The sequence below is a fragment of the Micropterus dolomieu genome, linkage group LG04, assembly GCF_021292245.1.
Source record: "Micropterus dolomieu isolate WLL.071019.BEF.003 ecotype Adirondacks linkage group LG04, ASM2129224v1, whole genome shotgun sequence".
In the NCBI taxonomy this organism is placed as follows: domain Eukaryota; kingdom Metazoa; phylum Chordata; class Actinopteri; order Centrarchiformes; family Centrarchidae; genus Micropterus; species Micropterus dolomieu.
The window spans coordinates 33,124,811-33,137,247 of record NC_060153.1 but is presented as its reverse complement, the minus strand read 5'-3'; the positions used below and the strand labels follow the sequence as shown (position 1 = coordinate 33,137,247).

Here is a 12,437-nt window from a genome sequence, read left to right as displayed (position 1 = left end):
TTGTTACTTCTAGGCTGGATTACTGCAATTCCTTATTATCAGGCTGCTCGAAAAAGTCCATTAAGACTCTTCAGCTGATCTAGAATGCTGCAGCACGTGTTCTGACAGGAACCAGGAAAAGAGATCACATTTCTCCTGTTTTAGCTTCTCTGCATTGGCTTCCAGTAAAATCCAGAATAGAATTTAAAATCATTCTTCTTATCTACAAAGCTCTTAATGGTCAGGCACCATCTTATCTTAAAGAGCTCATAGTACCTTACTACCCCACCAGAGCACTGCGCTCCCAGAATGCAGGGTTACTTGTGGTTCCTAGAGTCTCCAAAAGTAGACTAGGAGCCAGAGCGTTCAGCTATCAAGCTCCTCTCCTGTGGAACCAGGTTCCAGTTTGGGTTCATGTCCCCACCACTGTTTAACATAGTTTGTTTAAAAATTAAAAACGTTCTGAAATATAGCTGCAGGTAAATGCCAAATGAAAATGCCTTCAGAAAGGTTTATTTGCACATTAAGAAAACATGCAAAGCAAAGCAAATACAGAAGAAACCAGCCTGTTGTTGCTCAGGCGTCACACTATTGTATAGTAGACGCTAGTAGCACTTACGGTCGCTAACTAGCTAGCTAGCTTGTAGATTGCTAGTGTCATAGACTGTAAGGGGTTAGCAGACCTGAAGTCAGATTTTAGTGGCCACAAAGACTGGACAGCAGAGCATACAGGCGTTGTGCCGACAAGCGTTTGCCGTCCGCGGGAGCACACGCCACATGTTAAAGCTGTATCTGCCCGGTGCAGAAACTTTCACCAGGATGCAGGAAATGAAGTGTAACTAATCTGTGCTTTATTATCATTTTTAAGTACAGTATTGGTGATGTATTTATTTAAGGGCAATACATCACAAATAGTCGTGTGTACAGCTGATGGAAACTATTTATCTGGTATTTATATATTCAGTGCATGTTTTGGAGCTCTCTTTTATTACCCTGTTTTCCATCTGTTTTTAAAGGAGCCATGCTCCTAATTTCATTTATGCTGTACATATTCCTGTGTTTCACTGAATGACAGTAAAAGAAACTCTTGAAGAACTGTGGTGGAGCTGCTTCACCACTCCGGCACTTTTAGAACGTAATGCTTCATTAAAAAGATAATATGTGCACTGACCCCAAATATCCCATGAAGTAAGAGTTACTAATCCAGCTTTAAACATCTTAGAGTGCAAGAGGAGGACAGTGTTTGCACAGGGTCACTGGCTGGGGGGGTTCAAATGTTGTAGGCTTAAGCTAATATTGGTGACAAACAGGTTAGAGCAGTCAGGACCTCCGTCATCTTGGCTTGAACTCAACGTGCTGCAGCCTGGCTGAGGAAGGGGCGGAGCCACCGCTGTAAAGGAAAATAATAATAATAATAATAATAATAATCCTTATTTGTAGAGCACTTTTCAAAAACAAGTTACAAAGTGCTTTAACAAGTGTAAAGAATAATACAAAAAAAAGATAAGAGCATGAAAATTTAATATAAAATTAGTAAAATACAATAAAATAAAAGGGATAAAATAAAATCAAATGAGATCGAGAAAAGCTCTCCTATAAAAGTATGTTTTAAGAAGGGACTTAAAAGAGTTCACTGACTCAGCCGACCTGATTTCGTCGGGCAGGCTGTTCCAGAGCCTCGGGGCCCTGACAAAAGGGGATGATTTAATTAATTATCATGTTTTCATAATCGTTAGAAGCCCTAAACGTCTTGGCAGCTCGCCTGGAGAGTCCTGTCTGCCTTGAAATATCTGCCTGAGGCCCCGCTGCTGCGTTCTGCTTTTAAAACAGAGACCTTCTGCTACGTTTGCGCCTCCCGTCCAGATTAAAACGGAACAAGTTTGAAAATGCTGCCGACACCGTTTTTCGTTTAAGTGCGGACGGGCAAAAACGGAGGACGATGATGACGCAGCCGCTCACGTTTGGCTCCTGATTGGGTCTCATAAGTCATGCAAAGCAGAAACACAATGCTGCTGACAGAGTTTTTATATTTTATTAAAATAAAAATATTTTATAGATTTTTATTACAAGATTCTTTACCGTGCAAACCCCGTCATGCAGACTCTGTGCGGACTGGAACCAGCTCTCAGTGAGTCAACACGGCAGCTGGACGGCTTGGTCTTATGAACCTCCCTGTGGTTCCTGTTGTAGAAAAAGACAAAATCATTACTTGGCAGAATTATATCTTTCTTTCGGGGGGAAACCCACGCAAACACGGGGAGAACATGCAAACTCTTTAGAGAAAGACCCGGGCTGAGCGAGGTCTGAACCCAGGACCTTGCTGCTGTGAGGCCGCATTGCTGCCCATTAAAAGAGGTGAAGAAGCAGGGTTCAGGTGGGAGGGATGTGAGAACTGAGAAAACAGGTTAGAGAGCTGATATACATGAGTGCATGTGACTGGATTAGAGAGGCACAGGTGGCTGAAATGAGGGAAGCGCAGGTGGTTGAACAAACTCAGTTTACATAACTCCGTTTAAAGACAAAGTGTGCTCACGTTCTGTTCTGTTCTTTGCATTCTGGTAATTCATCAATATAACGTATTAACATGTCTATTTTTGAAAGCATTCCCACTTTACAGGATTTTTTACACCGACTTGAGACCTTTGCACCTTTGTAGTGTATAAAATAACTTGTGTTTTTGTTTGTGTCCCTGAAATGTGTCATGGAATCCCATGTTGCCAAATGTTTGGTATGACGCTGATATAGAAACTTACAAAAAGTAGTTTTTCTTTGAACTGACTCCCACTGAGCTTCTGGAGATAATCGCTCTGCGTCTGTCTGCAGACGATGAATGAATGTGGTTTCACTTCAAATATTATGTTACCAGCAATAAGGTGCAGAAATCCAGTTTGTTGTCAGTGATCACCTTCAGTCTGTTGGCGTTTGCAGCCCAGAGAACATCTGAAGGCTTTGGGGTCAGGTTTATTCCAGAGAATTTGTAGTTTGGAGAAACAGCAGTGGAGTCCTGGTTCCTGCGTGGACCGGGTTTTGGACCAGGAGCGCTCATCCCGTCTGACCCATGTCCAGAGAGTGTCGTCTCCATCAGGAGTAGGTTTCCCGGGCAGGAGGATCGGATGGCAGCGGCTGAAACCAGATCCAGCTGGGCGATTATGTGAGGTGTTTTTCCGACAGCACAGCTGCCAAATGAGAGGCTTGTTGTCTCCACGGTTCTGTTGGTTACAGTGTGAGGTGTGAAGGGTTTACTGTAGATATCAGTTACACGTGCTGCTTTAGGACTCCATATGTTCACCTGGCTCCTGTTGGTCTGCCATCTTATCCAGACTCAGATGAAACAATCAGTTTAGCTTAGCACAAAGACTGTTAGCAGGGGGAGCTGTTAGCTTAGCTCCATCAAAAGAGAAAACATCCACCTTCAACCAGCTCGACTCTGATTCACATGTTGTTCCATGTTAGCTAACAAGCTACTCAATTCAAATCAATCTAGCTTTATTGGCATCAATGTAAAAGAAAAAAAAAAAAAAGAAAGAAAGAAAAGTGTGTTAGAATAAATAAATAAATATATTAAAAATAAAGTAAATAAAACAGTAAACGTGTGCGTTTAAAATAAGTAAATAAATATATTAAAAATAAATAAAACAGTAAATGTGTGTTTGTTAATAAATAAATAAATATATAAAAACTTAAGTAAATAAAACTGTAAACTTGTGTTTGTTTGTGTGTGTAAATAAATAAATAAATATATTAAAAATAAAGTAAATAAAACAGTAAACTTGTGTTTGTTTGTGTGTGTAAATAAATAAATAAATATATAAAAAATAAAGTAAATAAAACAGTAAACATGTGTTTGTGTGTAAATAAATAAATAAATATATTCAAAATAAAGTACATAAAACAGTAAACGTGTGTGTAAATAAATAAATAAATATATTAAAAATAAAGTAAATAAAACAGTAAACTTGTGGTTGTTTGTGTGTAAATAAATAAATAAATATATTAAAAATAAAGTAAATAAAACAGTAAACATGTGTTTGTGTGTAAATAAATAAATAAATATATTCAAAATAAAGTACATAAAACAGTAAACGTGTGTGTGTAAATAAATAAATAAATATATTAAAAATAAAGTACATAAAACAGTAAACATGTGTTTGAGTGTGTAAATAAATAAATTCAAAATAAAGTACATAAAACATTAAACGTGTGTGTTTATTCCGTCCGTCCTGCGGTCAGCTGGGTTAGCTGACAGTAGATTTAGTGCCGAGCTCAAACCAACAACCCCCCTGAAGTTCAGATGTTCAGTCTCTGCTCCTAGTTGGTTAAGAAATAGCTTCAGTGCTAACTGCTGCTTACACCACAATGTTTACTTTTTACATTTCTGTTTCCACACCAGAGATAGCGGCCAGAGGATCACAGACGTTAGACAGAACCGGTATTACTGCTTGTTGAGATGTGAAAAGATGGAAACATTTCAACAGAATTAACGACAAGAGACACAAAGCAGACGTCAGCTCCTGTCCAACAAAGAGAATACAGCATTGAAATCCTATTATTACTGCTGTAACTATGACTTCTACCATTACTACTGTCATTTGGACCGAGTCCTTATCTCCTGTGTTTTATTGCACGCAGCCAGTGTGCTCTGTAAAATATTCTTAGCATAATCAGGCCTGCTATTCACTGACAAACACCAAACCTGTGAAGAAGGTTTCGAACAGCCGAGGTGATGTGAGAGGGCTGGAGGGGGGACTGAGGGATACAGGGATGGAGGGAGGAAGGGGAAAGGATGAGGGGAGCCGTCTCTTCGGGGGTTGGTGTTACAGTAGACCCTCTTGTATGCAGATGACGAGCTGTGCTGAAGGACTTTATGTGCAGAATTGATAAAATAAGAAAAGATTTTCCTTTATTGATCCTCCACAGGGGAAACACAATGAAACACACAACAATGAAAGTACTGGAGTGGAGTCAGTTAGCATCTAGGTACCAACTAAATTTGGCACTACTAAAACTACCAGTTATAAGAGAACTAATAATAATAATAATAATAATAATAAAACAAATAAGAAAATAATAATAATAAAATAATAATAAAACAATAATAATAATAAAATAATAATAAAACAAATAATAAAATAATAATAATAAAACAATAATAATAATACATAATGTATTCTGACGTCACATCTACAAGAAACAAAACACCAATAAACCAGCTGAGGTTCATGTTACTGAAGTGTTACTACTGATGATGCTGCTGCTGCTGTTGTTGTTGTTGTTGATGATGGAAACGGAGCTGCTGCCGGTTGTCATGGTGATAAAGGAGTCACGCTGGTCACGCTGTCCGGCTCACGCGGAACCTCCAGACCTCCAGCGGAGCGCAGCGGGCCAGCAGCCGCTGTGAGCGGAGCGCCGGGCGTGTCTCACCTGTCTCACCTCGGCTGATGGGGATTCCGGTTTTTCAGGTCAGCTCCTCCTGGTTTAAACTGCAGCAGCTCTGAGTCCCTCTTCAGTCTGAGCAGCAGCAGCAGCAGCAGGATGGCCTCCAACACCGCCACCATGGGAAACCTGCCCAGCGGGGCGGGAATATGTACGACCATCCCCGACATCCTCTACCTGCCCGAACTGGTAAGAAACAGCAGCTGCCCGACACACTGGCACTTTACTGGGGCTGCTTCATCGTCTTTGTCTTGGCTCAACGGCGCGGCCGCTTTTACGCAGCTTTTACGCACGGACGGAAACATCTCGGGTTATCTAGCCGAACCGAGTTTAAATGAGTAAACCAAAACCAGACTGCGGTCTGCAGAAAATGGCAGAAGTTTTAATGGTGTTGCTGGTTTGTTGATCGGTGAACACGTGTTCAGTCACGTCGTTTTTACGTTTAAATCCTAAAATCTTGTTTCCTTAATTATTTCACATCCAGTAACAGATTCAGCTGCACAGCTCTGTGTTTTTATTTCCAAGAATTTCACCACATTTCCTTTAACAAGAAATGATTTCGTTTCTTGTTATTGGCTTATTGCAGGATGTAGTGTCGTCCTACCGAACCTCAGAGCTTCACAGGGTTTATCTGGACACTCCCTGATGTAAATGTGCACAAAGTGTGGCTTCAAGACAACAGCTGAACAAAATGAGTGAAGAGATTCTGATGCCTTTAAAATATATTGATACAGAAACAGAAGAAAGATCAAGAGTGAAATAAGTGAAACCTTGATTTAGTTCTGACTTCTCTGAACATCCCTATTACTGTACAGTTACTCCACTGAATACCTGACGTACAGAGAACCAGAGAACTCATTCAGAGGAGGAGAATCTTCCATCAGCAAGATTTAAAAAATATGTTTGAAAGAGTCAGGGGCCGGAGGATCAGGCATGACGTAAACAGCAGCTGATGTGAAAAGAACACACAAGACAGACGTCGGCACTGAGGAGGAGCCCTGCAGGCGTTAACACACACACACACACACACACACAGCGGTGTGGCTCTTTAACCTGATTCTACCCTGAACCCTAAAACCAGCCCTTTAAACTTGTGGGGTCCAGCGTTTTGGTCCCCACAGAGCCGGTCGGCCCTCACAACGTGCAGTGGAATCCTGGTTTTTGGACCCCGTGAATATCTAAAAACAGCAGGTGGAGTCTGGCTCCATGAATAATGCAGCCTGTCAATCATCAGAGATGCAGCAAACAACAGCAGCCATGCGGGCCGAACTGGAAAAACAGGCGGGACAAAATAATGGAGACACTGGAGCAAGTGAGTTAAAGGTCGAGAGGGAGCATCAGTGAATTATAGTTCTTTTCAGCTGTTCTAATGCACAAATAAACAGGGCCGCACCTCCACCAACCTCCACCAACCTCCGCCAACCTACGCCAACCTACGCCAACCTCCGCCAACCTCCGCCAACCTACGCCAACCTCCGCCAACCTCCGCCAACCTCCGCCAACCTCCGCCAACCTACGCCAACCTACGCCAACCTCCGCCAACCTACGCCAACCTACGCCAACCTACGCCAACCTCCGCCAACCTACGCCAACCTACGCCAACCTCCGCCAACCTCCTCCAACCTACGCCAACCTCCGCCAACCTCCGCCAACCTACGCCAACCTCCATCAACCTCCACCAACCTCCACCAACCTCCACCTTGGAGGTACTAATCCGGCCTTGGTTGTAGCTCACATATTCAACCTGATTGGACCTGTGTAGCACGTTCTGTTATTTTAGTTAAAGGTATAAAATAACGTACAGAAAACCGTAATGACCAAACCAAATTTTTTCTCACGCCAGCCTCTTTCTTCAATTCTTTGCAATGGGAGCAGCGTGACGAGGCCGAGAGTTGAAAAATGTTCAACTTTGGGAAAAACGCTGCGCTCATCACTTTTTACTCATCTGTCCAATCACAGTAGAGGAGGGGCGGGACAAACACCACACCTTAGCAACGGTTAACCGAGCTACGTCCAACCTCAGCTCTTGGACCAAACGGTGAAAGGCTACTCGCCGAGATGTTTCCTCACCCACAAAATCTCATGAACCCACATACGGCGAGTCCGTCCTCTCCGCCTGCTTCAGCCTTCTCTGCATACAGAGTGAGGACTCTACTCTGTGTTGACATTTTTACCTCCAGTAAAGTTAAGTAGAACTACTTGCAACAAATGTATCATAGCAACCAAAGCAATCGGAAAAATCGTCGTGCCTCTGAAACGCCCGCTAGCGCTCCCTGCTGGGCGTTTTCAGAAGAGCCGCTGGCGTTTTCAGCTGGTAAAAAAACGCTTTGGTGGACACGGGCCCTCAGCCGCCAGATTCTGAAAGGCTGAAATCCCTTCGAGACGCTCTCTGGAATCGATCCCCAGTGTGCAGATGATGGTACCTGCCGACGAGCTTGAGTTGCCTCGTTCGGTTTGTTCACTTCTGTCTTTTTCCCTTTCTTTCCTAAAGTTAGCTAACGTTAACGTACTGAGGCTGAGCACAGCTGCTAGAGTAACTTCTTTCTCTTCCTTATCCATCTTTCTCCTGGCAGCGCCGCTCAGCTTTCAACTGCTACCGCTTCCATTTTCACGAACACTAACGTTACAGATACAACCAATCTCACCGTGGATCAGTTACAAATGAATTCCACCGTTTTAATCTCAACTTGTTCTTACAAAAACTGATCTTGAATCAGTACGGTGCGAACCGTAGTGTGTGAAGTGCACTGTGGCCTGCGTCCAATCATTACCTGGCCAGTCATTAAACTGACAATCATGACGAGAGTTCGGCGGCACAGTGGTCCAGTGGATAGCACTGTGGCCTCACAGCAAGAAGGTCGCGGGTTCAACCCCTGTTGCCCCGGTCTTTCTGTTTGCATGTTCTCCCCGTGTCTGGTTGTTCGTCTATGTGTGGCCCTGCGATGGACTGGCGGCCTGTCCAGGGTGGACCCAGCCTTTCGCCCGATGTCAGCTGGGATTGGCTCCAGCCCCCCATGATCCGGTAAACAGCCTCCATCACAGAGGGCCCCTTTACCATATAGGGGCCCTTGGGCAGGGAAATGGACACAAAGGTGCTCGCCTGTTGTGGAAAAGTCCAGTTTGGCCTCACGAAGTTCACACAGTATAAATAGTCAGACCGACACGGTACGACTAACAAACACTATGCTGCGTTTTGATGAGTGGGACACTAAACAGTGAAACTTGCAGTTTAAAACTGATTTATTGACTGACTTGAATTTAATCTGCAACCATTTTGATCATTTGTGTCATTTCTTTAAAACATCACGTCTCCAGAGTTTCTGATTTTCTCTGTTTTACGTCATTTTAAATTGAATCCCTGTCACTATTTTCTGACAATGTATAGACGAAACAATTGATCGATTAATCCAGACGATAATCAGCAGACTAACCGATAAAGAAAAGGAGCATTAGTTGCAGTGCATTGAGTAGAATAGGTTTGCTAGCTGGACGATCAGCTGTGTCTCATGAGTCTCTGGTGTTCCTGCAGATCTTCGGGGGTCTGGTGTGGATCCTGGTGGCGTGCACGCTGGTGGTGCCGGCGAACCCTCAGGCCTGGGTCATGTTCGTCTCCGTCTTCTGCTTCGTCATGACTTTTATCTGGTTGCTGGTGTTCGCCTGCGGGATGCACAACAACAGAAGCAGCTGGGCTGCAGCGGTAAGTCATTTTAACCTTCGACTCACTGCTCTTCTACCCACAATCCTGTGCAGGGAAGATTAAAACGCCTGGTTTGAATAAAAGCTCAGCTTTAGGCAGTGAAAGGTTTGTCTGTGACAGTTTCAGTGTCGACCAGCAGAGATAATCAGGCAGAGACGGAGCTGCACTTTCTAACCTCAGGCCCGAAATATAAAACACTAAGAAACAAACATTTCACAAATATACCCCGACTTCAAATCTCTAGCAGACTCACAGAAACTCCCCGATTTACTGGGAGAAATGCCAGAATGTCAAATAAGTGCTGCAAAATATGTCTCCTCAGACCACGAACTGAGGACAACCAGTGGAAACTCAGACTGATAAATAACTGTGCTCATTTTCAAACTATTATTATTTTGATTGTTTGATATTTTAGTAATTGTTCCTTTATTTGTATTTTGTTTTTCAATGTCACATTAGATTTTTTCAGTTAGTTTTTTTTTAAATTAATTAATTAATTTTATTTAATTTCTTATTAACAAAGACAACTTTTACTGTTTTATTTACAGCTTTGGCAATATTGTTGTCATACTTTCATGCCAATGAAGCTGATTAGTGATTGTAAAAGTGTAATCCACCACAGCATCAGAGGACATAGCTTTTTAAAGCATTAAAATATAAAGACACACAACGAAGGTAATCTGGTCATTTCTGGCTGATCCTGAACTCAGATTCTGGAGCATCTCTCAACACCTGAGAGATCACAACACAACGAACTAACAACCTGGAGCCAAACAAACCGTCAGTGTGATAAACCGCATGTTTGAGAGTTTTGACTCGGTGCCAGTGCAAACAGTGAACGTCGCTCTCACCACAGACTTTTGTCTCACGATCGTCTTTTGTCTTCCTCCTCCTCTTCTGTCAGGACTTTGCGTATCACGGCATCGCTGCCTTCTTCTACCTCAGCGCTTCAGTGGCTTTGGCCAAAGTGACCCTGGACATGAACAATGGGACCAACAACAGGAACTACAAGCTGGACATCTCTGCAGTGGTGAGTCCTGAACCGGCAGTCCTGGTTGTTTTTCTTAAGCTCTAAACCAGCTGAGAGACCCTCTGATTGGCTCTTGACAGTTACTAAACAAAACGTCTCCAGCAGGAGTCCTAAACATGTGTTCAAACTTACACAAAGGCAACAACTTTGAACTTTCCTTTTGCTCTACGCAGCAGTCAGGAAACTGTTCTGCTCGGCTGCACATGCCTACAGTCGCTGTCACCTCGTTTTTACCACACTTAGCTGAAACTGGAGCACAGCTCCGCCTCTTAATCTGCCAAACACACTCCATCTGAGACTAACATAAAATATTTCTAAATTAAGTGCCATCTCTCCTGACAGGTCTTCTCCTACGTGGCGACCCTCCTCTACTTCATCCACACCATCCTGTCGGCCATCCGATGGAAATCTTTCTAGAGGTTTCCTCCCGCAGAGCCTTGTGATCCAGAACAGGACTGATTCTTTTTCTTAAAGCGTGTACATGATTGGGGGGGGGGGGGGGGGGGGGGGGGGGGGGGGGCCTGTCAGGCTGTGAAGCAACATCTGGATCACCGCAGCAGCTGTCAGCGTCCGGCTGTCAGGAGCAGGCGGGACTTCAGGGATGTGAAGTGATGAATGACAGTTTGGGTCATCAGATCCAGAAACTCATCAGCATTTAGTCCACACACAGCGGAGCCTGCTGGCTTCACAAACGAGCAGCAAGATGAATCAACAGAGAGTCACAAAATGTTTTTAACTTATATTCTTCATCTCACTGGTTTTTCCTGCCCAGCTGTTTCTGGGGGTTTCTGTTATTTTGTCCACCCTCACATGTTGTGGCTTCCTGGTCTGGAGCGTCTGTCCTGGGGTAACTTCTCTCATGTTTCCTGTAATAAACGAGTGTTGTTGGTTTCCTCTCAGCTGATTGAAGAAAGGCTCTGATGTGGCTGCTTTTATATTTTTATAAGTTTCTAAACAAGATAATTTAATTAGTGCGGATCAGAACAGGAAAGGATGGAAACTGCTTCGCTTGTGGGAAGTACTGCTGAAACTGCTGACTCTTCTGATTATGAATAAAAGTGTTTGTTTTGAAACTTTATTGACTTTATTCAACTAATGTATATATAACATGGACGGCGGCTCACTGGAGGTCAAGTCTATAAGTATAGCGTCTATATTTCCCCACCAGCTTGTCTTTCAGCAGCTACTTCTGAGAAACAAAAAGAGGCGCGTGAGTCATTCACGTTGCTGACAGAGCGGCTCAATCATGATGTGGTCAGTTGGTCTGTACTCAGAACCTCCTACTGCTGAGGAGGAGGTGGGACAGTGGATAAGACACATGACTTTGGTGTGAGCGACCAGAGTTCAACTCCCAAACCCCTCGTTGCTCCAGAGGCGTGCGACCTCCGGCGTGTACAGCAGCTGTAAGTTGCTTTGTGTAAATGTGTCAGCTAAATGAATGGGATGTACTGCATTTTGAAGTAGAGCGCAGTACTTTTTAAAGTACCTCTACCCTAATTGTTTTTGTTGACAGGACTAATTCAAAGGTTCACAGGTATTAACTTAACAGAAATGATTAACTAAACCACCGAAATAAGAGCCGTGCCAGTCTCTCATGCCAGCTGCTAAAAGAGTAAAACTCTTTAGTTCAATGTGTCTCATTAAACTGTCCACTGATGCCGACGGGCAGTTATGTCCAAATATTCAGTTTGGGGTAACGGAGGCCCAACCAGCGGCGCTGAGAGCTCGGCTCAACAACAGGAACCTGAAACCAGGTTTAATGGAGTCCAGCAGGGAGTAAACACAGGAGGGCGGGTCAGTGAACTGCGGCTGTGATGTATAATTGATGAGGGAAGGCAGCAGGTGATAATAGCGGAGCATCTCTGTGAAACTGAAGACGACGGTGAGGCCGCAGCTCCTCTGTGAAGTTCACACCAATCACAGACAACAAACAGCTGATCCGCTCTGCATCAAAAAGACGTCTGAACTGTTGTTCATGTTTTGGGCCTCTTGGTGCTCAGAGAGGGAAATCGTGACGCTGCAGTCATATTTTAGAGAATAGTTATGTTTAGTTCTTTAAATCTGTAGGTCAGACCAAAGGCTCTCTCTCCTACTTCTCAAATTCAACAACCACATATATTAAATAAATGTAATGTAAGTCTGCTGAATATGGATCACTTAAAAAGCTCCAAGATGTGTCTCAGTTTTGTGGGGGGGGGATACTTGTGTAAATGTTGAGGTACTTGCACTTCAGGATTTTCCTTGTTGGGGGCTCCCCTACATTTCAAACCACCCTTTTGTTCCTATTGCTGTTTATCT

General features: G+C 43.5%; 1 protein-coding gene and 1 long non-coding RNA gene across 3 annotated transcripts; one reads left to right on the top strand and one right to left on the bottom strand.

The window, feature by feature from the left end:
- Window positions 1-476: 476 nt before the first annotated feature.
- LOC123969938 lies at window positions 477-3,502 on the bottom strand. 2 transcript variants are annotated; one of them, XR_006824827.1, is made up of 3 exons: window positions 2,885-3,502; window positions 2,059-2,160; window positions 477-1,369 (listed from the first exon to the last, which is right to left on the bottom strand). It is a non-coding gene; the product is annotated as an uncharacterized LOC123969938 (long non-coding RNA). The 2 variants fall into 2 exon arrangements; XR_006824826.1 differs by lacking the exon at window positions 2,885-3,502 and adding an exon at window positions 2,296-2,495.
- A 1,958-nt stretch (window positions 3,503-5,460) lies between these two features.
- Window positions 5,461-10,629, top strand: LOC123970055 (myelin and lymphocyte protein-like). Its single transcript, XM_046047917.1, has 4 exons — window positions 5,461-5,601; window positions 8,942-9,109; window positions 10,014-10,139; window positions 10,482-10,629. The coding sequence occupies exons 1-4, from the start codon at window positions 5,512-5,514 to the stop codon at window positions 10,554-10,556; spliced, it is 459 nt and encodes a 152-aa protein (XP_045903873.1). The 5' UTR covers window positions 5,461-5,511; the 3' UTR covers window positions 10,557-10,629.
- Window positions 10,630-12,437: the final 1,808 nt, after the last annotated feature.

What these genes read in the sequence shown, in the direction of transcription:
- LOC123970055 (XM_046047917.1), top strand. Translation starts at nt 5,512, where the DNA reads ATGGCCTCCAACACCGCCACCATGGGAAACCTGCCCAGCGGGGCGGGA. An exon ending in GAAGCAGCTGGGCTGCAGCG is followed by an intron (nt 9,110 to 10,013) that starts GTAAGTCATTTT and finishes CTCTTCTGTCAG; the next exon opens with GACTTTGCGTATCACGGCAT. An exon ending in AGCTGGACATCTCTGCAGTG is followed by an intron (nt 10,140 to 10,481) that starts GTGAGTCCTGAA and finishes CTCTCCTGACAG; the next exon opens with GTCTTCTCCTACGTGGCGAC.